Raw genomic sequence first — 25,924 nt, 5'->3', positions numbered from 1 at the left:
TTCATGGCACAAAACTCACTGTTGGAATAAAGCAGATCTATTTCAGCACCATAACATTTTATTAAACTACACTAACAAAGTCACATTGATGGCAGGGAGAACATTGCTATCAGTGCATATTTCCTGGACTAAGACTGTATTTGTAGCATCCAGCACTTGCTGAGGAAAAGGACACTGGTACAGAATCCTTAAGAGACAGTAGAAAACTTCTACAAAAGTCAGGGCAGTTGGGAACCAGCTGAGATCTCCAACGCTTCAAGACAAAACTGTGAGGGAAGGGGATTTTTAAAAAGTTTACTCTTAAGTGGTGTTGAGCTCGCTCAGCTGAGGTAAGGTGCTGGTGCCCAGCAGTTTTTAACTGGCATTCCTGTCCCTGCCTGTTCACACCCCACACAAATATTGTGTACTGCTCCTCATGACCTGTGCTGACACCTGGATACAACAGCTCAGTGTTCTACAGTTATAAAAACTTGTTGCAGCTCTAGACCAAACAATAAAAAGTAGCAGAAATACATTCTATACAGAAGTAAAAAAAAAAAAAAAACAACCAAAAAAACAACAAACCAAAACCCAGTAAAATTCCAGACAAATATTAGAGTACATCAGGTTGGGTTTAAAAAGTCTCAAACCTAACACCTATGTCACTGTTTCTACTCTCTACGAGCTCTGCCACAGCACCAGCTCAGAGCTGCTTCTGGCACAGAGAGGACACCCCCAGCTCTGCAGCATCCCTGGGAGGGGATGGTGACAGACCTTCCCCAGGGCTGCAGCTGGGGTGTGGATGAAATAAGGCTTTTCCAGTCTTCCTGGGAAGACTCAGGGTTCAATGGAGGGTGGGAGCTGTGTGTCCCAGCCCCAGCTCCTGGCAGAACAGAGGGAGGTGGGAGGTGTGGAGAGCACAGAATGAGGGATATGTACAGCAGTCTGCAGGGACAGGGGCTCTTTCCCAGTGAGGTCATGCCCAGCCAGCTGGGATCTACTTCACGGAGGTGTTCTGGGCTGTCAGTAGCACCCATCCTTCCAGGAGTCATCCTCAGGGGCCTGGGGGGTCTGTGCTGCCTGGAGGAACCTGGGGGGGACAAAACAACATGTCAGGGACAACTCCAGGAAAAGCCCTGTAATGGACACAGGTTTGGGTTACCAACATCCCCCTGCCATGGGTGAAGTGCTGCTGTCACACCCTGAGCATCAGCAAACACCAGCTTGAGGCACTTTAAGGAAATTCAGTAGCTGTTACTGGATGCTTAAACACTGATATCTGACAAAATAACATTTTGTGACTTCAGCCCGTGACTGAGTCCAAGAGAAATATTCTTCTATGCAAATATAACTGAACACATGAAAAATAATCAGGTATGTAGAGTACTGATATCAATTAGGAGATTAAAATTTCCCTTTTTCATGTTTTTAAAGTAAGTAGATACATTTCAATGTAAGGCTCCAATGGGACAAAAAAGATCAACAAGCACCGGCTGCTTATTAGTCTGGTATCAGTCATATCATAGTAACTCTGAATCAATTTAATTTCCCTCAATAATGAATTGTAGCATAACAGTTGTTAAAAAATGAGCAACAAGAACAAAAACTCTTAAGTGTTGTGACACCACTCCCCATGCTCTGCTTTCTCCCATGAAGCATGGCATGAAGTTACTACAATGCCAAAGAGGTCCCCACTCACCTCCTGGACGGGGGTGTTGCCTTTCCCTTGGGCATGGCCACCCCTCCCACACCCGGCCGTGCTTTCAGGGCAGAGGGTTTGGCCACAGTGACCACGGTGGTGGTTCTGGAAGTGCAACTGCTGCTGGGAGAGCCCGTGTGGAGCTGTGGCTTGCGGACTGGGGGGACAGGAGCCGTGTAGCTGCAGGGCTTCCCCACCTGCCTGCCAGGCAGCAGGGAGCTGGCTCCCGAGGCCACCTTCCCGGACTGGCGCCCCGTGAGCGGGGACTGTGCGGCCCCCGAGGAATACCTGAGCTTGCTGGGAGTCAGACCTGCAGGGGACACAAGAGCACCTCTGAGGGCTGGCTAAGGAGAGAAGGGAATGGACGCGTGTGGGAGGTGTGGCACTGACCTGCTGACCGCTGCTGAGTCCTGGGGATGCGGCTGCTGGGCACCTGCAGGTCGGACTCCAGGCTGCGGCTGCTCCGCACGGCCTCGAGGGCGCGCAGGCTGCTGCGGGCCAGGTTGGGCATGCTGTGCCTCAGCTCCTCTGAAAGCAAACACATCCTCAGCCCCCTGCTGCTGCTGCTGCTGGAAGGCTCTCTGGAAAAACCCATGCACTTAAAAGCAGAGCAGTCTGTAGCTAGTTCTTAGCTTCCAGTAACCAGCAGTGATTTTGAAATCACAGAGTAAGGAGGCTGGAAGAGACCTTCAAGACCATCCCATCAACCCAGCACCACCATGATCACCCCTAAGCCACACCTCCAAGTGTCACACCCAGAGATGGTGACTCCACCACCTCCCTGGGCAACTCATTCCAAGGCCTGGCCACTTCTGCAGGGAAACAATTGTTTCTAACATCTAACCTGGACCTCCCCTGGTGCAACTTGAGGCATTTCCTCTTGTCCTTTCACTTGGGACACAGCAGAAGAGACCAACCCCCACGTGGCTGCACCCTCCTGTCAGGAGCTGTAGAGAGCAGTAAGGTCTCTGAGCCTGCTCTTCTCCAGATTGAACTACTGCAGCTCCCTCAGCCACTCCTGGTGCTCCAGCCCATTCCCTTCTCTGGCCACACTCCAGCCCCTCAATGTCCTTTTTGTAGTGAGTGGCTCAGAACTCCACACAGCTCTCGAGGTGTGCCCAGCACAGGGGACAATCCCTGTCATGGTCCTGTGGCCATCCTACTCTCAATCCAGCCCTCGTCCCTTGGCCTTGACCGCTGGGCACGCGCTGGCCCACACCCAGCACCGCCAGCTCCTTTCCTGTCCAGTAGCACTCCAGGCCCCCAGCCCAGAGCCCTGCAGGGGGATCCGTGTGTGCCAGAAGCCCCTTCCCTGGCTCAGATCGCCCTCACCTTCGCTGTTGGCGTACTTGAGGCGCTCCTGCATAGGGCTCTGCACCGCCCTGCGCGGGGCGCGCAGCCGCGATGCCGTGGCCCTGCCCAGCTCCGCGCCCGAGGAGGGCGACTGGCAGCGCGGGGAGCTCAGCGGGGACGGCGAGTAGCGGTGGGTGCTGCGCAAGGACAGCGAGCAGTCGCAGTCGTCCTCGTCCTCCAGGCTGTAGGTGTCAAATTCCTGGTCGCTGTAGGTGCCGCGGCGCAGCGAGTGCAGGGAGGCGCTGGAGCTGCGGCGGGACACGGAGGCGGAGCTGGAGGCGCAGTCCTGCCGCAGGCCTGGGGACACGGGGGACACGAATTCCAACAACACACCCCAAATTCCAAAGCAATGCTTTGGTAGCGATTTGTTTCACACTGGAAGGAGAGACAGGTTAACACCTGTCCTCCCCGGAATTCATCAGCAGGAACAGCATCACCTGCATCAGCACTGCTTAATTACAGCACAATTAGCATTCAGGGCACCTGCAGTGCTCCCTAATCCCACTTGAGATTGTGGACATTGCCACCAAGCTCCAGCAGGTTAAGTAGGTATAGGAGTCTAATTTACAGGTATGGGAGTCTCATTTAGAGGTTAAATCTTTTAGTTTAATTTATTCTGCACCCACCAGCATTTCAAAGCTGGAAACAAAGACTTCAAGTCTGTCTCCCATAAAAACACACCTGCCTGAATGGCACCTGGGTTATCTACAGCTCCTCATCAGCCTATGCCTTTACTGAAGTTTTCCTGCCTGACAATACATAAGCAACTTAAAAAAAACCAAAAAAAACCAACAACAAAACCAAACCAAATAAAACCCCCCCAAAAAACCCCAACTGCCCAAAACAAACAAACAAAACTTACTCTCTTCCTGCAGCCGTGCCATGACCTGGACATCAGTGAGGTCCTGAAGTTTGTAGCCCATGGAGATGGAGTCGTCCGAGGTGCTCAGCTCGCTGTCCACTGAGGACTGGGAGCTCAGGGCCGAGTGCATGCTCAGGTACCCTGGGGGAGAGTGACACAAGCCCGGTCAGACACCCACAAGCCCACCAAGAGCAGCAGGGACCTGTCCCAAGAATTCAGCAGTGCAGCTGGGAGCTTCAGGTCCAGCTGTGAGAAATAAGAATTTAGAAATTCCAACACTCCATTTTTAACCTCCTGTTTTCAGATGCTTTTCAAAGAAGGAATGTGAGGCTGACTGGCAGGAAGCAGCTTGGTCAGTGCCCATGTATGAAATGCATTTTACACCTGAACTTCACACCTGGGTTTTCCATGTCAGCAGTTACTTGTCTTCCAAGCTGGTTGAAGAAATCATGTTGGGAACCTGCTGCTTTTTCCTGCCTGGCTGGGTTTGATCACAGTTGGTGCCTTGCCTTCAAATCTTCTCAGAACATGGCAGGAAAACTGTGAGCTTCAGGATGCTGAAATAATACAGTGACAGAAGTGTGGCTGTACCTTAAAGGTGTAGCTGGGTCTATGCTGCACACACACTCCAAGTCAAGATATTCCATTATAAAATCCCATTTTTTTCCTCCTGAGTCAGGAAAAGACTGTATGAGTTGAAATAAATCCATCCTGAGCAGGGCTTGCACCTGTAGGATGTGGTGGAATCAACAAGCACAGGTTTCCTGCTGTAATTAACAGCCCCTTCAACACTGATTAAAAATCCAGCTGGACTTTGAGACCAGTTTTCTAAAAGGCAAAACTCCCAATCCAACTTTGTTTAGTTTGCTGTTGCATTTCAGATTGAAGGTCTAGTTAAAAATAGCCAAGGAGGGGAAAAAACTGCTCCTTCTTCCATCAGTAAAGCTGAGCTGATGATGGTTTTCAAACAGAAACCACATCTGGGCTTTGTCAAAAGGGTTGGTTTGGTTTTCAAGCAAAGTCACTGTTAAACATTTTCCATTTGAAGGGTAGGAAAGCTGTTTTTTCTTAGAAATAAAGTAAGATTTGAGTCAGTCAGGCTGACAGGAAACTTAAAACTCGTCTTAGCACTTGCACAAGGCAGAGGGAAGAGGCACTTGAGATGAAGTGAACTCATCATGCTCTGAAAGGACAGAGCCTGTCCTGGCCCTGCCCTCCCACCCAGCCTATTTGCAGAAGCCAAAGACACTTTGGTTTTACTCATCAGGAGCTGCTTCTGGGTGAAAAGGTGCTCAGACACCTGGACTGCCCCCCAACCTCATATGAAAAACAAGAAATTGCCTTAGAGATGTTTCCCTGCAGAGCTCAGCTGGCAAAAATCCTCAGTCCTACGTGCATCCTTTTGTTTGCAAAACAGAGATAAGTGTTAATTTCTATTTATAGCAGAAAATCAGACCTCAAAAACAAACTTGCACCTGTGAAAACAGCCACAGGCAACCCTTCTTTTTTCAGAGGGGAAAAAAATTCATTTAACATCAAGTTTGGAGGCAGAGACTGTTAAACATGCTTTGTGTTTTGAAACATGCAAAGTAGGGTTTAGCAATTTCCACACAAAACAAACAAATAAGGAAGAGTCCTTTGATAACAGAACCAAGAGGCTTTTGTGCTGGGAACAGCAGGAACTGCAGCAAGGATAACAAATGGAGCTCCTGGAAGGGTGTTCCTGCCTCCTCAAGCACAGGGAGGCTGCAGGCCACAGCATTTTGGAGGAGCTTCATTATCAGGCTGTAACAAGAGTTGTGGCTGAGCTGCCTCTAAGGCAGGGAATCTTCTCCACACACGATTAAGGCTGAAGGAAAACTTCTGGTATTTTGTCTTAGCTGCCCACTCAGGCAATTGAAGGCCTTACCCTGGAGACTTTGGCAGCTTTTTGTTCCCTGCATTGATCGATATTCCCAAGAGAAACCTTCCCCAGAAAACTGAATCCAAGTGACTCTATAAAGATCACATCTACAGACTACAACATTATTCAAGAGCAATATATTTTTGCCCCAATAGCTGTTTTCTATTTTAAGCCACTTAAAATTAGTACAATTTATAAATATATATATATAGAGAGAGAAAAAGTAGAGAAACCCAAACCAAGAAATAACTACAGGACATTTAGAATGCAAGGAGGTTTTCTCCCACACAAATGAAACCTGTGTGAGGAAGAGAGCAAATGAAAAGGGGAAAACACCAAGAGTGGCCATGAGAACTTTTCCCTGTGTCAAGCCCTAACCCTCCTTGCATTTTAAAGTGCCCAGTGCTGCAGTGCCATGCCATACCTGAGCTGCCACAGGTTAGTAGTGCTTTGTTAGTCGATTTGAGGTGCCCAGGAGAGTTTAGTGCATTGCTACAGGAGCCTGCCTCGGAATTCAGGTTATGTGCGCTGGGAGATGCCAGGGGGCTGCAATACAGGTTTTTCCATCTACTGGCTAGAAGGAAAAATACAAAAATGCCACAAAGGTTAGCATTTTGGAAACAGAGAGCAAGAACAAGATACAGAGGTATCAAACACGATTAAATTCTGCAGCAGAGGTACTTGGTGCTCCCTGCCACGCTGCAGGGAGCGCAGCAGTGCCCAGTCCCCCACTCATGTCCTTTAACTGCTTTTGTCCCTTCTGAAGAATTCCAAGAGTAACTCCTGACAAGCTTGGCTTTGAAGAAGCCATACATTTCACAAAGTTCCAGTGCTGGATGGATGACTATTTCCATCACTATCTGCCACTGCTACAACCCCTCATTTAAAGAGCTCACTGAACTTTATGTTACCAGTATGTTTTTCTGAATTTTTGTGATGGAACCAAGACAGTATTAAACCACAGAAACTATGCCAACCCAATATAAAAAACAACTCTTTGAATTAACTTTGTTAGCTCACACACACTCACATGTTCATAAATGAACCAAAATAAGGCAGGTGGCAAAACCAAGTATTCCCATCCTTACTGTAGGTGTTAATGAGCAGCTACAACACTGAGGAAATTACTCACACCATGATCTGGAGATACTCAAGGGGCTGCTGAACTGCCCACAGAACTCAATTCTCCCTACTGTGAGTATATCAGCTAAGAATATAATGAAGATTCACCATATTAAGTTTGCTTTTTTTATTTCTTCCACAAATATTAACAGGTCAGACTAAGTACAACTGAAGCCTGACACATTTCAGAGAGAAAGCAGGTTATCAAATAGATTTCATTCCAATTTCTAAGCACAGATGGTTTATAAAAGCAAATGAAGTTTGTGAACAAAGTCTATTCAGTTATCTCCAGTCAGGAATGCCAAGGTTAAACTCAAGATCTCAAGCAGTGCCAAACACTGTTAGAATGAAAACTAAAATAACCAATACCAACCCCCAAAGCAGTGACCTCAGACTCCAAACCATAGGGCTCAAATTGTTGGTTAAACTGAAATCAGAATTTCTGCATTCCCATGGAGACAAACCCTCAGACACCAACGTGGGGAGCCAGCTGGGGTTGGATTCCAGCAGCTCAGGGATATCCCTGAACTTCCAAACAGTGATTCTCTCAGAAGTGCCACTTCTCCAAACACAGCTTTTGTGTCTGAAGGTTCCTGAGTCTAGCTGGACAGAGGAGACTGCAGCACGTCTCTGCAATAAACCTGCAGCTGCAGCAAGTGCTGACCAGGAGAGCTGGATGAGAGGGAATCTAGAGAAGGTAAAAAATAGTTACTGATTCCTTTCCAACCCCTCAGGGTCCAGGCTGTCAGGACTTCCAGCCCATTTTACACAAACCTGGGGACCATTTGAACTGACGCAGGCAGGATATGCACCAGGTGCACCACAGGTGATGCAGGACAGAGGTAGGGGCAGAATAAATTCATTTTTGTCCTGTGAACTGCATCTGTTGTGACAGCTCTCCCACCACTGAAAGCCCAGGTGGCAAAGCAAAGCCCCACAGCCAGGCCCCAGAACACTGCCTGTGATCAGAGATGTTCACACTGCACACAACATTCCAAGTTTTTGCATCAGGCAGATGAAATCATGATTTCCCTTCAGGATTAACACAGCTCACAGCCACCAGGAAGTGCTTTTAGGGGATGATAAAATGGAGGAAAAACCTGGTTTCCAAGTGACACCATTTCTTCAAGTTTAATATTTCATTGTTGTAAGCTTTGAGCAGCAGACAATTTTTTCACCCAGGTAGGAGCATCTGGGAAGATCCAGCAGGAATATCCAGTAGGATATTCAGAGGAGCAATCATCACCACTAGGAACACTCAGCACCAGGAGTTCTCCAGAAAGAAGCTGCAAGAACAGTTTTCCATGTCTCTCTCCCCACTCCCCAGCAGCACATTTTTTCCTCTACACAGTTCTTACACTTAAAAATGTTTAAATATTAACAAAATGTAAAAAGTCAAGAGCCTGACGACACTAAGCTCGATTTTCCCGCTTAGAATGAGATTTGCAAGGGACCCCAGAGCAGCAGAGGCTGCAGATGCCCTACCTTGGTCCAGCCTGTTGATGAGGGTTCTGCAGGCAGCCTCAATCTCGGGGCTGGGGTTATCCAGCACCTGCCGGCACCACTTCAGAGGAGAGGCTGTTTTCTCATCCATGGATTTCCTTGGAGACACATAGAGCCTTTGCAAGGATTCAAAGGAGACAGGAAGAAATGCTCATTAATTCAAAGCATACAGCTACCAAAGCAGCATTTGCTAGAGTGTAGGCATCAGGAACCAACAGTTACCCAAATTAAAAAATTCAGGTTTAAATCTCATATTATGACTCAGGAAGAAAGTTTACTGCCACAACAAGAAAATTCAATGGCTTCACAGAGAAACCCACAGGTTCTGCAAGGCAAGGTGCCATTCTAGGCTGTTGCAACACTGCTGGAAATGAAGTGGTTTGAATACTCACCTGTCTCATCCTCTACTCCCCTCTTCCAAATCCCCCCCCCACCTCCCCCAGAGGGAGTGAGGCTGTAGAGGTGCTCCTAACTTGAGCTGCAGGGTGATCTCCTTCCAGGAGTTGTGGATTTTGTTTAAAACCCTCTGGACGTGTCCTCACAGCTGTGTCCTCCCAGCAGCTCTGAGACACCTGAAGGTGCATTCCCAGATTCCAGGGATAAACCCCTTCACTGCAGGATTCAGACATTCCCAGATAGGGAATGTGCCTTATCTTCCCTGTACAGTCAGATAAATTCTCCTCCAGCCTGAGTGTCTGCCACATCTCTGACACCTCCATTGCTTTGCATGGACACCCAGGATTAGCCTTATGGATAGACACATTTAATCATCTTAAACTCCTGGATTATTTACAAGGGATTGGGTGGAAAGCAACATCTTCACCAGATTTCCAAAGCAGAACATTCCTCTGAGGAAAGGTCAAAGCTGGAAGAACCTTTGCTATAAAAGCAACTCAAGTGTTTTATTTACACATCGCACATTTGAATTTTTAAAAGCAAAAAGTAGTTCCCTATTTTTTAATGTTTTTGCTGCTCAGCAACACATTCAAAACTTGTAAGGGGAAAGAAAAATCAGTCCTCTGTACATCCCAAAGTGAAACTGTTTTTAATTCTTGCAGATCTCTTGGAGAACACCCTGGTGCAGAGGGCAGTGAGACCTTGACCTACATCTGGAACCTGATGGTCTTCAATGTCCCAGCCAGCCCAAATCCTTCTGGGATTCTGTGATTTGTGGACATCAGGTTCGGCTCTCAGGTTCCCCCTCTCCTGAGGCTCTGATGAGCTGCTCCACAGCCTTCAGCTGCTCCCTCTGCACCAGAAAATCCCCAGCAGCAGCTCCAGGAGCTCCTGGCCAGCCAGGAGCTCTCTCATGCACACAATCACACAACTGCTGCTTTCCAACCAGCACCTCCCTCTCCTGCTGCTCCTTCACCTCAGGACCTGCTCCCAGGTGACAAAGAACCCTCCTGGTCACCAGCAAACCACCTACAGCCACACCTGAGCATTTATGGTGCTCCCAAACCTGGCCTCACTGATGCATCCAGAGGATTTCACTTTCATCAGGCCAAAATCATGTATTTAAGCATAAAGTAACGATGGGGGTGGAGTTAAGATTTCAAGAGATGTCTGCCTGTGCTTCAGTTGTCTCCTCCTTTCTCCCCCAACTTTTGCCAATCCTGCAGCAAGGTACACCGAACCTTTCTGCTCCAGTTACTCATTCTCTCACAGCAGCTCAGATCCAACCCATGAAACATTGATTTCCACAACAAAACTGCTGTAAATCAGCAGGAATGTCAGTCATTATCCCACTCATTCCTGAAAACCTAGGTTTAAAATACAGAGAAACACTGTGGAACTCTCAGCTGTCAGGTATCCTGGCTGTAACACCAACACCTGGCCAAGACAGAACATAAACAGCTGGGATATTTAAAATATTGTACAGGCCTGCATGACCTACTGCCCTGACCCCAACCCTAACCCAGGCAATGATAACAGGGAATGCAGAAAGCAACACTCCCCAGACCTGGCTGGTTTGGGGGTTATGAGATAGAACATCACTTCAAGCAACAGCTCTCAAAATACTGTTTGTTACCTGCAGAAGGATTATTCCCTGTTTTTTTTACCTGCATTATTCCCTGTTTTTTGCCTCCTGACACATCACTCCTGACTTGCCAGCCCTGCATGTGGCCAGAGCCATCTTTTTCAGGGAACAGACTCAGCCTCTTTTAGTCACAACTCACACAGGAGCTTTCCCCCATCAAGCTTTACACAAACCCAAATGCAAATAAAAAAATCCAAAGGCTAATTTGTTGTTGACAAAACAAATGCTGAGGAATGAATGCAAATATTCCTGAGTCTCCAAAGGTACCTCTCAGGGCAGACCCCCCAGCCAATCCTGCTGTGTTTCTGCACGGAGAAATGAGCATTACAAGCACTCAAATCCAATCAAACCCTGGAAGCAAAGTGCTCCCTCTCCCTGGATTTATTGTACAGCTCAGACCACAAAAGGAGCAGTAAAACCATCACACAAAAAAGAGGCCAGCAGCCTCCTCAGGGCAGGTCAGGCTGCTCTGCACATATTCCAGGTTAAGGGAGAGATTCCTGCCCTGCTCCAGTTGTTCTGCCCAGCTCCTTCCCTGCTCCTCACCCTGTTTCCACCAGGAGCATCCCAGCTGAGGATGGCAACACTTGTTTGCTTGGCAGAGCCATTCCCACATGGAGCAAAGCTGTGGAGTCCTCCGAGCTCTGCCAGAGGACTCTGATGTTTTCTGCTGACAAGTCCATTGGCAAGAGCAGCTCTCACAATTTCCCCAAACTTTTCAGAGCACTGACAGGCAACTTAGCTAAAAAAAAAAAAAAAAGGAATTCTGGTTTGATTTCACAGCACCAGGGTTCCCATTTTCCTTCTGCAGGAGCTTTGGGAAGGGCTCAGCACTCTGACTTATCCAAAGGTGCTGGCACAGCACTAAACTAAAAGCACCAGACCCTCAAATACGTGAATGTGAATCTTTCTCTGGACATGTAAAGAGCCAGAAGTCACCTTTTCCTAGGCTCAGGAAAGTCCAGTGACCAGAGTCACCCACCAGTCACCCAGCCTCACATCCAGGGAGCTAAAACCTTGGAACAAGGAGGGTGTGAAAAGCTAAAAACTCATGGCTTTGTTTAAAAACACTCAGAATATTTCTTTCTGGTACCTTCAGCCTCCTAGGTTGTTTGATTTGCCAGGTTCACTGAACCCCAGAAGCACTGGAAAAGCAGGAGCAACCCCAGAGTCAGGCAGAGCTGAACACAGTCCTGCTCAGGACCAAGCCTTACCCTGCAGTTTGCTCCTCCAGCTCAGCAGTTTGGGTGCTCTCTCTAAATGTCTCTGAATGTTTTCTTTTGTCAAATTGCAAATGAAAATCGGTTATTTAGATACTTACAAGGCCTCATACAAAATGCACAAAGCAAACATTTGGGCAAATATTCCCAGTTTGATGTATTGAGGGTTTGTCGTATAAATTATTAAATACAAATGAGATTTTCTTCAGCTTCTGAGAGGAAACCCTTCAGTAATAAAGTATTTTTAGTTTCTGCTTACTAACATTTGTGTTTACCCTGTAAAACAGAGTATTTTGTGACAAACATCTCTGGTAAGGAGCAAGTGCCACAAGGATTTTTTTCTTCCATTAAGTTGTAGCCATTCACAAATAAATTTATTATATACTCTGCACTTTATTCTGACATAATCCAGAGCACTAAAACCAAGTAATATTCCAGAGATACTATTTCCCTTATGGAATCAATGTCACAGAAGGATTTACAGGAGTTAATGGCCACTATTGCTGGATTTTGAAATGCCTGCTTTAAAAAATCCCAAACCCCAAAAATGGAGGAAACACACCAACTTTCTCAACTTGCACAATGCACCAAGAAAAAGCATCCTCACGCTGAAAAACTGATCAGAGGAGGTCTAAGAGTGAAAGCTTGAGAATTTTAGATCCTGCTCAGGCAGAGTATTTGCAGCAGAAATCTATAAATCCTAAGAGCAGAATTCAGGTTGCAGAAGGCTCTAGAACCAGTGCATTAGGAAATTAAACTGAGCGTAAAGCAAAACCCATTTCTGAAGACACAGCTTGGGTTATTATCCATCTTCCAAAGCACTTGGCACCAGTGTCTGCAGCAGCTCCGAAAATGGCAAACACTACACTGATTTGCAGACCTTTGAGTTATACACAACAGAGCAAGGAGGAGACCTCAAATAGCTGAAAGTGTTTAGAACAATTCAGGCTTATGAGATACACCTCCTTCAAGTGCTAAAGGGCAGCTAAATTCCTCTCCAAAGCATGGATTTCAAACAGGTAATACATTCATTTTACTTTCTTTTACATATCAGACTTCAGAGAGTTGATTTTCAGATTTAGTACTCTGCTTATGCTCTGCTAATATCAAATCTAAACACTCCTGCTGAACAGAAATCCTAACACAGACAAGACTGGAGTAGAAAGCCACTGTGAAACAATATTATCCAGGCTCTGAAATGACAGAAACATAAAAGGAAAAAATGGGAAAAATCCTGTGGAGAACACTCCACACAAAAACATTCTCCTGTTAGCCCAAGGAGAGGTCTAAGCTTTATTCCCAAGAAATTGCAAAGAGAGGAAAAAATGACACTACAAAGACACTTTCTCATGTCTATTTAGGGACTAATCCTGCTGAACAAAACAGCAAAAATCAGTCCCCAAGTCAGAGCAGCTCTAAAGCTCACGTTAAATTAATCTCCTGACCCAGCCAGCAGCCCTTACAGAGATGACAAGGCAGCTGGGGTGCAGCTCCAGAGTGATGCTGTGAACACACACACGAACACACACCCCAGCACACCCGCAGCAGCAGGGCCAGCCTGCTCCCCACCTCTCTACCACTGACACTGAGGATTTCCCTGCCCACCCCTCATTTTACAGAAATGTGAGGAACAGGAGCCACAGCCTGGAGCACTTCCCAACCTGAGCCAGGGGAAGGCAGGCTCAGCCATCAGAAGCAGCTCCCCCTCCCAGGCTGAGCTCTGCACTCGATGTCACCTCCAGGCAGGTCCTGCCTTTCAGCTCTGCCTGGAGGGAGATGCTGGGGACACTCCCACAGAGCTGCACTGGCTCCTGAAGCAGCTCCTGTACCCAGAGATTGTCCCAGCAGGGCAGATGTCACCCAGCACAAACAGGTAACACTCTCCTCAAACCAGTCAGGAAAGGTTTGGAGAAGTCACTTGTGCATTATTTAATGCAACAGTGGTAAAAACACCTCATAAAATGAACAGTCTGAGAGAACAAGACTTGCAAATCGCTGTTTCTAAGTCATGTAGATCTTGTCAGCAGCACTCTGTCACCAAGAGAGATCACAGGGAAGCTACAACAAAGCCTGTGAAGTGTATAAATGGATTACACAGAGACACTCTGTAAGTAACCTTCTCCCCCAAGCTGGAGGCACAAGGTGCTGCACTGGTAGAATTCCTGGATTTTGTGCAGCATCATATCCTCCCTTGGTGGAATTTCTCCAAGATTTCTCTCCATGTCTCTGATTGTACAAGCAGCAATGATTTCCTCCAGTACACTGAATTAAAAGACTTAAACATGAATATAGAAGAAGGTCACTGGACACAGAGCTAAGGCTGAGAAATCACATACCCAGGAAACTCCCACAGGCTCATTTCTGAGAGCAAACCATGCTCCTGCTCCCTACCAACACCAATTCAAGGGCACCCCACTTGCTGTGCTGAGCACGGATTCAGGCAGGAGACAACACAACACTGAGGAGAAGACAGCGTGACCCAGTTTCAGTCGAGACAGACTTTTGGGAATGAAAGCAGCAACTCAGGGATTCACCTGAGTGCCAGGGATTCCTTCTTCTCCTCACCTCATGGAAAAACCCCAGAATGACAAACACTGGGAACACAACATATGTAATGCTGTCAGCACCAGATCAGGTTTGTTCCCTGGGTGAGAGGGCATTTGGATGAAAGCCTTCCCAAAACAGCTCAGGAGCTGCCCTGTGCTCGAGTCCAAGGTGAGCATCACTGAGCTCCTCAGTGCCAGAGCCCAGCTCCGTGGGATTGGTCTCCAGGATATTTACAATTTTGAGCAGCTATTTGAGAAAGGGAGCTGAGGGAGCAGGCCAGGGCAGAGTTACAGCAGCTGGGAGTGGGCTCTGCCTCAGGTTTCACACAGCTCAGTCACTGCAAACACAGCTCCAAAACACAACCTCAGAGCTGCTGAACCAGGGAGCTGCACAGAAACTCCTGCAACTTCCAGCTGAATAAAGAGAATAATTTCAAATTAGAGCAGGGATTGAGACTCCACCTGCACCTGCAGAGAACAGCAAGAAACCCTCTGACCACTCCATCCTTCTTCCAGGGAAGAAGGATGTACAATACTTTAAAAAGGACTGCAAATACACAATACACTCAGCTAGTCCCTTTGGATTTGCTCAATGCAGGCAGCACTAAATATTGCCCTCATCAGCAAAGCCACCTTGTTAGAGCTGATCCTAAATTCACAGAGAATTAAGCGGCATTTGTTGGAGTTTTTTTTTTGTTTGTTTCAAGAAAAACCTCCCTCCCCTCCAAGCAGTTTACTGGTCCTTGCTGTGGAAAAGCACAAACACCTGCAGGGGCTGCATGTGGGATGTGTTTATGGAGACAGTTCGGGATATTTGGCAATGAACACAGGCACTATTGATTGTACACAGGATTCATTCCTCACTTTCAGAACAAGCTCCACAACAAGAAGCCACCACGAAAAGCAGCTTCCTGTTCCAGCAGGTTTGTATGACAAGAGGAAAAAGGAACAGATGGAAGTGATGCAGCACAATCAAAGATAATTTATGGAAACAGCACTTGCACAAGTGCTCTGGATCACCACCCTTACCCAGCTCCTCAGGGGCCTCTTTGTCACAGACTGCCCTGTTCCAACCAAATCTGGCAAGAAAACAGAGCAAACAAACCCACAAGGATCCTACAAGGTGCAGACTGAGGGGTACTTGGGAAAGAAGGGCCTTACCAGCTACCAACTGAAGGAAAGGTCAAAGAACAGAACTCTCGGGCACAGAATCTCCCCTGATTTCACTGGGCAGCATCTCCTGCCTGGGTAAATCTCAGCCTCTGAGACTCAACAGAATTTGAGAACTCTGCCCTGTCACAGGTTCTATAAATGCGAATATAAACCTGGCTGCTTCCATTAATATGGAAATAATAAAGCTAGTCTTCCATATGCAACCTGTTAAATATATTCCCTTATTTATTTTTAAGAAATCTGCTCAAAATGCTGTTTAGGTATATTGAAGAGTTCAAGTGATCAAGTTAGAACCAGTATTTGGGTTTTAAAAGCACACTTGCAAAGAAAAAAAAAAAAACAACACGTTTTAAATATAACCTCAAATTCAGGCTGGAGCTGATGCCATGACCTCATTGAGCTCCACTCCATTAACAAAAACATTACCTTCCCTTCTAACAGCTAATGAATGTTTGGAGCTGAAGATTTGGTTTGTGTTCAGCAGCCCTGTCCTTGCTGCCAGATTAATCTGGCTACACAAATTTGAAACCCAATTTGCAGAGCCCTGAGGCTCTTCCTCCCAAGTCTTACAAATTAACAACTCTGGGTTAAATCTCAAGTCCCAGTTATTGCGGGAGCTGGAATCAGCCTTAAACTTTACATTTCCCTTGCCTCCCAAAGGTTGTTAATCTACTGATTTATAAAACAAGTTCTAAACAAGGCTGGTGGTGCAGGGGAGAGTCACAGAGAGTTGGGTCAGTTAAGGATTACATCATTGATCTGGTTCAGTTCATGTCTCTGAACAAAAGAGGTGCTCAACTGGAAAGAAACAGCCTTCAGGAGCTGGGAATGGTTTGTATCCTCAGGTCCTAGCAAAAGCCACAAATTCCAGATGGTCTAGGGATTCTTATTGACAAAATTGTTATTAAAATATGGTATTTGACAGTTGTGTTCAAGGTTTAAAAGCTCCATTATTCATTCATCTGCATGTGCTATATATAACAAAACTTAGAAGGAAAGGAAGCTGCAGCACTGGCTGGAATGAAGGGGGAAAAAACAGCACCTACAGGTAACCTTATTTTTTAAAAAATAATGGTCTGGCACAATGGACATAAAAATAAGAACAGTCACTAATGAGAACTGCTTTCTTGCTGCTAAAAATCCAAGTCCTGTTCAGAAATCAGTTTATAGCTTTAAAGGAACTGCTCACCTAACCACAGCACGTCCCTCTCCCCCAGGCCTGGGGGTACCTACCAGCAATCCTCCTCTTCAGGGCAATTTTCCAGTTCTAACACTTTGACTTCATCCAGATCTGTGTGACTTGGAAGCCCTTCTAGATCTGCACCCTTTTCACTGGGATTCTGTTCATGGATTGCAGCCGGGGTGTGGATCCCTGCCATGAGCAGGCTGCCCAGGAGCTCGGAGCTGTCACTTGTATCCACAGGTGAGGGACACTGGCTATTGCTGTGGCTCTGCTCCCCATTGGGAGACACCTCCTCGGGGGCACTGTTGCAGCTGTATTGCATTGGGGCATCCAGGCCTCTCTTGAAGTTGCTCTCTCCTTCCTCCTGCCTCATCTTGCTCAGCTGGCTGTGCAAATCCGCCATCAGCTGCAATTCCTGCTGCTCGGTGATGGCATTGATGCTGTTGTTGATCTCCATCCCGTTGAGGCCAGGCTCATGGTTACCCACCCCGGCATGGATGTCCCCTGACACGTTTGTCCCCAGCAGGGTCCTGCTGCTCCTGCTCCTGGCGTGCTGATTGTCCAGCTCCAGTCTCTGGACCAGCTCCCGCAGCTTCCGCACCTCTGGGCCCACGTCCTCGGGGGGCTCCGTGCCCGGGCCCATGGCTGGGTGCTCCGGGGCGTCTCTGCCCAGGGCTGGCTCCAGAGCGGGGTCCTGCTGGATCAGGGGGGCATTCCCGGGCACCACCATCCTCCAGGACACCCAGTCCCACTGCAAGGCACAGCAAACACAGCAGAGATCCACAAGAGTTTTAGGCAAATGGAATTAGACACCGAAAATTCTGGCTTTTATAAGCAACGGCTAATTACACTGGGGTGGAAGGTGTCTGAATGTCATCCAAATCCAAAAAGAATGACTGAAATTAGGGTTGAAAATTGCAAAGCCCACAGATTCCTCCTTTTGAACTGAAAGGATGTGCACCTGTTCTGAATCAATGAATTTAATAGAAGGAAGCTGATTTAATCCCCCACCAATAGTTTAGTTTCCATCTGTTTACCAACAAAATACTTGGGAAAAGCACCGATGGAGCAAAGTCAGGAAACATCATTAACAAGGTGCTGATGTCAGACAACAACAACATCAAAAAAATGGTGAAAACATCCTTTGTTCATTACCAGGCTTATCCTGGAAAAGCAGAAAAAACTTGGAAAGATTTCCCTGTCACCTTATGCCAAAGTAACAACAGGAACTGCAGTTACTGTGGTACATGAAAATAAGATTAAGTAACATTTTTACTGGTGTATTTGCCTGTTCCAACTGAAAAGAGAGGGGTGTAAACAGGGGAAAAAAAATCCCAACTTAAGATTACATACTCCACTAAGTCAAAAAAACCATTAAGTGCATTTCACACTAGTTTCACAACATGAGCAAACACTGCTTTTCCCCTCCACCTGATTTACATGAGTTCTCAGTTTTACTGGGCACATTCATTTTCAAACTGACTCTTCACTGAAAACCCCTAGTACTGAAAATCCCTTAATTAACAGTACACGGAGCAGTAAAATGGGTTAAAAGTCAGAAATCCTCCCTGTTTTGCAGGAGGGCAAACTGACTGAGAGAACAGGGAATGAGTCAATATAGCCAATTCAAAGTTTAAAAACTGATGCACTTGTTACAGCTGCAAACCCTGACATTTTGTGGCTGTGGATGTTCTTCCCCCTCCCTCTGCTGCCTGAAAATATCATTTGTTTTTATGTGACAGTGGGCAAAGGAAAGCACAAAAACTCAGAGTCACACAAAGCAAGGTTACAAACAGACACCCTCATAGGTACCTCAGCATCTCTCTATTATTTAGGCACTTGTAACAGCAATAGCTGGGTACATTTCTTTAAAAATACATTTTGTTTTGTTGGGGTTTTTTACCTGATTTTTTTTTTATTATTATTATTTTGGTCCTCTATCTACAAGATGTAAATTTTCAACTTCCACTTGAGTTAATAAAAAAAATACAAACAGCCCTTAGGAAGAGCTGTGAGTGAACAGAGCACACCTTCCACCCATATTCCAAACCCGTGCCTGTAAGCAGCACTGCTGAAGGCATTTTGCCTTGGGGAAAGGAAATTGACTGCGGAGTTACCAAGCAATCCCATTCCCACCCATGTGCCAGCTTCAAAAAGCTCCTCGCACGGATTCTAACTCCTATAAACCCACAGGATCCTCTCGGGTAACTGCGTGGTGTGATTTCCAAAGAGATTTCCGAGGAAGGAAGCAGTGTGATTCCCAGAGATATCCCAAATCTCAGCAACTCGGAGGATGCACCATGGAGAGTTCTAGGAGTTCCACTGTCCAAGCAAAACAGTGGCTCAAGGAGGGGAATTAAGGAGATGGGTCACCCAAAAAATCGCTTCCCTTCCAAGGGTGAGGAGCTGCAAAAAAATCTCACGTGAGGAAAAAACACACGTTGAGGGGGAAGAGCAGCTGAAAAGCGCTGTCTTTCCCCACAACCACTACGCCTAAAAACCACCCCCCCAAAAAAAACCCAGCAAAGACATGCAGGGGAAGAGATACAAACCTGTCAAAGTAAACTTCATTGTGTAACGGGGGGAAGACATAAAACACGTTTAGAAGAAGGCAAAAAGGCGGCAGCCGTGAGCGGGTCGGAGACAATAATTCGGAGTTTGCCGAGCAGACATCCGGGTGTCTCACCGAGGGTAACGGTCCCCTCACACCCCGCGGAGCTGCCAGGGCCATGGGGCTCTGGGGCCTCTGAGAGCTGCAGGGGCTGGGAAGGGCGAGCGAAAGGACTCTGAAGGGGCTGCGATGGGGTTGGGGGGTCTTAGGGGCAATGATGGCCATGGGTGCAGGCTCTTGGGAGGCTCTCGGGGGCTCTGAGAACCAGAAGGGGGCTATGAGGGGGCTCTGATGGCCATGGGACTGCGTGGGGTGGGGTTCTGGGGGGCAATGATGGCCGTGGGGCTGTAAGAGCTACAGGGAAGAGCTATGCCGGGGCTGCGGGGGCTGTGATGGCCATGAGCGCTCTGAGAGGGCTCCGAGAGGCCGGGGAGCTGTGATGGCCGGGGGGCTGTGGAAACTCTGAGCAGCTCCGAGAGCCGGGGGGGGTGAGGCAAGGGACGGGCTGAGGGTCTGAGGAGGGCTCTGATGGCCGTGATGGGGGTGCGCGCTGTGCGGCACCGGCGGACGCGACCCCCGCGGGGGGCACGGGCGCGGCCGGTCCGCACCAAGCGCGCCAGAGCCGAGCGCGGCGGGCACCCCCCCACCTCGGACGGTACCTGGATGGATGGACTGACGGCCGGACAGGCGGATGGCAGTCGGTCGGAGGGCGGGCGCCCGTCCGGTCGGTGCCGGTGCCGCCTTTCTCCGGCGGCTCAGCCCGGCCCGCGAACGGCGGGAGGCGCCGCTCCCCCGCCCCTGTGTGGGGAACGGGGATGGGGGCGCTGCGCCTGCGCGGGGCCGCCTCAGGCGGGGAGCGGCCCGGGGAGGGAGCGCGGGCAGCCCCGGGTGAGGGGACGCGAGTGAGGAGAGAGGGGTGGGTGAGGGCAGAGGCGTGAGGGGCCGAAAGGAAGGGAGGTGAAATGGCGGTGAGAAGGGGAAAAAGGGGATGGATGAGGGGGGAAAGCGGGGAGTGATGATGGGAAGGAGGTGAGTGGAGTGAGGGGGATGTGGACGTGAGCGAGGAGGAAAAGGGATGGATGAGGGAAATGGGGATTAATGAGGAGGAAAGGGTTAAAAGGGGGGAAAGGGAGTGAGAGGGAAAGGGGTAAGTGATGGCAGAAAAGGGGTGAGTGAGGGAAAGGGGCAAGTTAGGGGGAAAGAGGCGAGTGAGGGTGAAAGAGCAGAGTTAAGAGGGGAATGGAATGGGTGAAGGAGGAAAGGGAATTGGAGGGGAAATTGAGCAGATGAGGGGGAGAAGGGTGAGAGGAGGAAAAAGGGGATGAATGAGGGGAAAATGAAGGAGTGATGGTGGGAAGGAGGTGAGTGAGGAGTGGGGTTCAATGAGGGGAAAAGGTTTACAAGGGGGAAAAGGTGAATGGGGCAAAGTGATGGCAGAAAAGGGGTGAGTGAGGGGGTATGAGGGTGAGTGGGAGGAAGGAGAAGGAGGGAGAAAGGTGAGGAAGTAAGGGAAAGGGAAGGGAGAGAGGAAGAGGGGCAAATGAGGGGAAAAGGGCTGCACAGAGAAGGGATGAGTGAAGGGGGAAAGGGTCTCTCCCTGTACATGTGATCAAAAAAAATGCACAAAATACACCTTAACTGGGATCTCCCAAAGCTTTGGTGTGTGTAACACCTCTTCAGGACAGTTTTATCAACCAACAATAAAACCAGCACCATTCCTTGACATCCTCCTCCCAAATGTGTGTGTTGGACCCACACACAGCCTCTGGCACCTCCTGGTAAGAAGTGTTGGATGTTTGGCAGTCACCAAGGCCACATGCTATGAGCAGAATCTTGTTTCTGTACCAGTTGGCCTGAACACCACGTCCACTGCTCGAGGTCTGTCCTGGTGTCAGCTGGGCTAGTGTTGATTTTGTCACTCTGTTGTTAGTTTTCAGATGCTCTGGGGAGGTTTGGTCTGTGCATAAGATGGGATTTCCAAAATAAGAGGTCCCTGTGCCACCATGGGAACTGCAGTGCCAGGATGGGTTTGCCTCTACCTCTGCTCATTCAGCACCAGCACATTTTATACCCTTTATATATTTATTTATTTGATTTAATGTGAAATAACCTGGTCAAGATTTGTCCCCACAAGCAGCAGAATCCCAAGAGAAATAAGATCTTTTTGTGAAAGAAAATGCATGACCTCATCCATCATGTAGGAAAAAAAATCTGTGTGCAGGTGACCTTTCTCCACAAATACCAGGACGATTCACCTCTTTGAATAATTAATTTGTTTTTTATTCCTGGGGGGTAGGTCAGCAATTCTTCAAACCTCAGATCAATACAAATTATAAAGCATAATATTTTTAGAATAGCTGCAGGTTCCTTTTGGGTGATACATGTCTTTAAGGGGGGAAAAAAGCCCTCCTGTCAGGGAGTTGTGCACAGCCAGAAGGTCCCTTCATTGTCTCCTTTCCTTCAGGTTGAGCCCCTTTCGCAGCTCCCTCAGCAGCTCTCAAACACAAACAAAAATTCACATGGGGGATCAGGGTTCCTTTTTCCCCAGGTAATCACAGGATTTTAGGAGAAGCTTGGTTTGCAGCAATTCTTGGCTGTGAGGATGGGGAAGCCCTGGCTGCCCAGAGAAGCCGTGGCTGCCCCTGGATCCCTGGAAGGGTCCAAGGCCAGGCTGGATGGAGCCTTGGTCCCTGCCTTGAACTTTAAAATAGATGAACTTTAACTCCTTCCAGCCCAAAGCATTCTGGGATTCTCTAGTTCTATGACTCCTCATGCTTCCCTTCCTAATGTGAGGAAACAGTACAACTGGACACTTTTAGGACACCTGCCTTTCAGGTTTCACTATTCAGCATTCCCAACCTCTCAGCTCTGAGTTAAGGGCTAAAATGACACAATTCTGATTTTACTGAGTGCAGCATCTGCTGGAAGTTCAATGTTGTTAGTGAGCATTTGGGCTGTGAAAAATCTACAGCAATGAGAGGCCTGGGCAAAGCCCTGGTGAGGGGGGAAAGTGGGATTTCAGCTGAGCAGAGCTCTTTGTCAGGACAGGGAATTGAGATGCCCCTGCTCTGGCACAGGACACCTGCCCTCAGAGCCTGAGTTAAACACCAGGGGAAGGACACTGTTATCTCCCCAAACAGGCAGCAGCCACAAGTGCTGCTGCTGCATCCTCAGGGAAGAGGCAGGAATGGGAATTAAAGCTGACACACAATTAGAATAGAGTTTGCAAGTGCTCCTGGAATCCTGGAGAAAGCAAATGGAAATCAGGCAGAAGCTATTTCTAGGCTGAATTTGGGAGTGAAAAACACAGAAATAGGCTTTTGCTAGGGACTAAATTCAAATCCTCCCAATAAATCAAATTTAGTGTTTAAGGCTCCCAGTGTCTGTGTGGCAGCTCGCACAGCTTGGCTGCACGAGGGAAAGAAATACAAATAGCATCAGGAGAGACTCATAGCAATTAGCTGGGATGAACCTGAGGAGCTGTGCTTGACTCCCAGCTCCGTGAGTGCTCAGAATCTTCATGCAGCTAAAGCCAGGCTGACAGGCTCAGCACCTCTGGAAAATGTTATCTTTGAGGAGGAGGCTGCCTTATCTCGTTCCCATCACTCTTATCTGGTGCAGGTGACAGCATCAACCAGCAGGTGCTGAACTCATCCACGGCCACGGGGCAGCGAGAGGGAGAAGAACTCGAGGAAAGCGGGAGCAGGAATTCTGCAATCTCATCCAGTCAGGAGCTGCGGTATTCCCAGACGTGCCGCCGGGCACGGGTTGCATTCCCAGCTCTGCGGGGTCCTGCAAGCACACAAAGAGCGGCTGAGCACGGGTTGATCTCGCCAGGAATGCGGCCTTGGAGGTGGTTGGAGCCGGGAGCATGTGGGGATGGGCACCTCACCAGTCACATGCCATTAGCAGGTACGGGGAGCAGCGAGGCAGAGCCCCGTTCCCTGCTCCTCTCCTCCTGCTGCTCTGTGCCGGGAGGCATCGGGAGCACACGAGGTCTCCCAGCGACAGCACAGCAGCTCTGGTGGCTGCCATGGCACCTCCTGCTCCTTCCAGATATTCAGACAAAACCAAACCGTGTCCAACCCGCTCCTGTCAATCTGTTGGAATGTACAACTCTACCCGAAGGTTTTCACCTCAAAGGATCTTCTTGTAAAGGAGTAGCTGCACCTGCTGCCGAGGAGCCGTGTCCCTGTCAGGGGAATGTCACAGCTCCGAACCGCCCGCAGTCCCTGCACGGGGTCAGCCCAGGACACAGCGAGGAGCCTTTAACTGCCTTCCGTGGGGACTCTCCACCTCCCAGGGACATTTCTGTCATCACTCAAGCCATCCTCTGCCTGTCACCCCCGGGAAGACACCACAGCCTGTTTGTCACCGAGATTCTGGCTCCAACCAACAACCCTGGAACAGTGTGAGTGAGTTTCCAGCTACTGCTACAGCAAGGTCACTGCTTCCCACTGAACAGCCCAGAGAGATCCCTGCCAGTCACCCTGGAAATGTGAGGGTTAAATGCCCTTCACCAGTGAACTCTGAGCTCTCACCCAGCCATCCCCCTGGGAATGGCTTTGGAAAGGAGCCCTGGAAACCCACCTAGAAGAGCTTCTCGTAGCACTTGTCACAGTGGACGATGTCCCGGTGGATGAATATTTTATCCAGCAGATCTCCCATTGCTTTGTGGCAAATTCCACACTGCCAAAGGAAAAACAAGGAGGGTGAGCAACGGCCAAAACCCCACACAGGAACAGCAGAAGGGAGGGGGCAGAGGTCTCTGCACCATTCTATTAAAAGGTGAGGATGCAACCTTTGAGGCTGCACTTTCCTACAATGGCCAAATGTCCCTGCAGGCCTTTTCCTCCCACACTCCCTATCCCTCCTCCTCCCACCCTCCCCACATCCCCACACACTTTCCTTGGAAACCCTGCAGGGTTTGAGGATTCAGCCGCCTCCACTAGAGCACAAAGCAGGAAGTCTGCCCCAAGGACAGCGGGGCAAGGACATGAGGGTGTTCTGATGGTGCTGCCAATAATAAAGAATTCTCCTTGTTTTAACATTTATTCAAGGACCTTCTGGGGACACCTGTGACTTACTGTTTTTGTCCCAATGCGAGGTAAGGATTTGGCAACACCCCACGTATATCCCTCTGAAAGCCTGGGGATGGAATTTGCAGGAAGATCCCTGCTGCCAGCCCTGCCACTCCCAGCAGACAGGCACTGGGGCTTACCCTGAAGCAGTACTCGTGGCAGTGGATGTTCAGGTGCTCTATGATGATCTTGGGGCAGTCTCGGATCTCCCGGCTGCAATAGCTGCACAGGGGCTCACTGGACCTGGGAAGAACAGAGCAGTGGATTCCTCTGTGATGCTCTGGTTCCAGTCCCAGCACTGGTGCCAGGGGTTTATCCCAGCCATCGCAACCTGCTCCCACAGGTGTGACTGTGTGACTGACAGAACAGGGGACTGTGCTGTCCCAGCGGTGCCCCACAGCAGTGGGGCAGGACAGATCTCAGAATCCTACAGCTGTGGAATCATGGAATGGTTCAGGTTGGAAGGAACCTTAAAGCTCATCCAGTTCCACACCCTGCCATGGCAGGGACACCTTCCACTGTCCCAGGTTGCTCCAAGCCCCATCCAACCTGGCCTTGGACACTTCCAGGGATCCAGGGGCAGCCACAGCTTCTCTGGGCACCCTGTGCCAGGCCTGCCCACCCTCCCAGAGGAGAATTTCTTCCCAATGTCCCATCTAATCCTTCCTCAGTCAGTGAGGAGGCATTCCCTTTTGTCCTGTCACTCCAGGCCCTTGGAAATAACGCCTTTCCATTTTTCTTGCAGGCTCCCTTCAGGCACTGGAAGGTCACAGTTAGGTTACCACAAAGCTTCTCAGCTCCAGGCTAAACAATCACAATTCTCTCAGCCTTTCTTCACAGGTGACGTGCTCCATCCCTCTGATCACCTTGGTGGCCTGCTCCAGACTCTGACTTGGAGTCACTGTATTTCCATTTAGTGTGCTGCTGTTCCACAAACACACTGCAGTGTCCTCAAAATGGAAACCCTTACAATCATTTCTGATTGAGAATTTTTTGAACCTGCCCAAGGCAGCCCTGCCCCATCCTACCTGTGCAGGGGAGCACTGGACAGGTAACTGTGGTGGCTGTAGCTGCTTCTCTCCAGGTCACTCAAATCCACAAGGCTGCCACTGTGGAAGGAAGGAGGCAAATATCAGCACTTGGCAGTGATATGTGGGAAAAGAATTTCGGATGGAATCATAATCCAGTGATTTGGAATATCCTGGCTACCTGTTCCTTAGGGAGAAGGTCCTCAAAGTGCCTTCCCGGGACACAAAGAGGAACCTTTAAGTACTCCCAGAGAGGACTCTCCAGGCAAAACTCCCCTGGCCTCACAAGAGCCCTCATGTTTACATCTGGCCCTTACAAATAGCAGCTTTTCACTACTAAAACTTCAAATCCTGCACTATTATGCAGGAAAAGGCACGAAGCACATCCCTGGTTTCATCCCTCATCCAGCTGAGTGTTCCCTCTCTGCCTGAGTTTCCTGGATATTTGGCTTATCTTTGGCTGCTGACAGCAGCTTTGCTGAGTTCTGGGACAGGCTGGAGATCTAGAGACTGTAATCAGTTCTCCCAGGGATGCCAGCAGAGTGCTGAGGGAGGATAATGTCTGGAGGGAGCATCAAACTGGTGTGAACTGGTGCCACATCACTGTGAGGATGATGTCC

The 25,924-nt window shown here is 48.7% G+C and overlaps 2 protein-coding genes across 11 annotated transcripts in view; both read right to left on the bottom strand.

Moving 5' to 3' along the window:
• Window positions 1–36: 36 nt before the first annotated feature.
• LOC128814203 (SLAIN motif-containing protein-like) lies at window positions 37–20,003 on the bottom strand. 4 transcript variants are annotated; one of them, XM_053989812.1, is made up of 9 exons: window positions 19,855–20,003; window positions 16,635–17,335; window positions 8,404–8,537; window positions 6,221–6,370; window positions 3,894–4,034; window positions 3,011–3,328; window positions 2,069–2,206; window positions 1,679–1,988; window positions 904–1,069 (listed from the first exon to the last, which is right to left on the bottom strand). In XM_053989812.1, the coding sequence occupies exons 2-9, from the start codon at window positions 17,312–17,314 to the stop codon at window positions 1,003–1,005; spliced, it is 1,938 nt and encodes a 645-aa protein (XP_053845787.1). In that variant the 5' UTR covers window positions 17,315–17,335; window positions 19,855–20,003; the 3' UTR covers window positions 904–1,002. The 4 variants fall into 4 exon arrangements, with proteins under 4 accessions (XP_053845786.1, XP_053845788.1, XP_053845787.1 ...); XM_053989811.1 differs by lacking the exon at window positions 1,679–1,988 and having other exon boundaries at window positions 37–1,069; XM_053989814.1 differs by lacking the exon at window positions 6,221–6,370.
• Window positions 20,004–20,761: 758 nt separating this feature from the next.
• The window catches only part of ZNF185 (zinc finger protein 185 with LIM domain), a 30,820-nt gene continuing 25,657 nt past the window's right edge, over window positions 20,762–25,924 (bottom strand). For all 7 annotated transcript variants that reach the window (XM_053990477.1, XM_053990483.1, XM_053990478.1 and 4 more), the window contains 4 exons: window positions 25,305–25,385; window positions 24,417–24,519; window positions 23,786–23,884; window positions 20,762–22,987 (listed from right to left, as the gene is read on the bottom strand). In XM_053990477.1, coding sequence (XP_053846452.1) covers window positions 23,786–23,884; window positions 24,417–24,519; window positions 25,305–25,385 — 283 coding nt within the window. In that variant the 3' untranslated portion in view covers window positions 20,762–22,987. The remainder of the gene's footprint in view (window positions 22,988–23,785; window positions 23,885–24,416; window positions 24,520–25,304; window positions 25,386–25,924) is intronic.

The sequence above is a fragment of the Vidua macroura genome, chromosome 14 (genome assembly GCF_024509145.1).
Source record: "Vidua macroura isolate BioBank_ID:100142 chromosome 14, ASM2450914v1, whole genome shotgun sequence".
Taxonomy (NCBI): Eukaryota; Metazoa; Chordata; class Aves; order Passeriformes; family Viduidae; genus Vidua; species Vidua macroura.
Note: the sequence above shows the minus strand (reverse complement) of the source record. Positions and strands in the feature narration are given on the sequence as shown.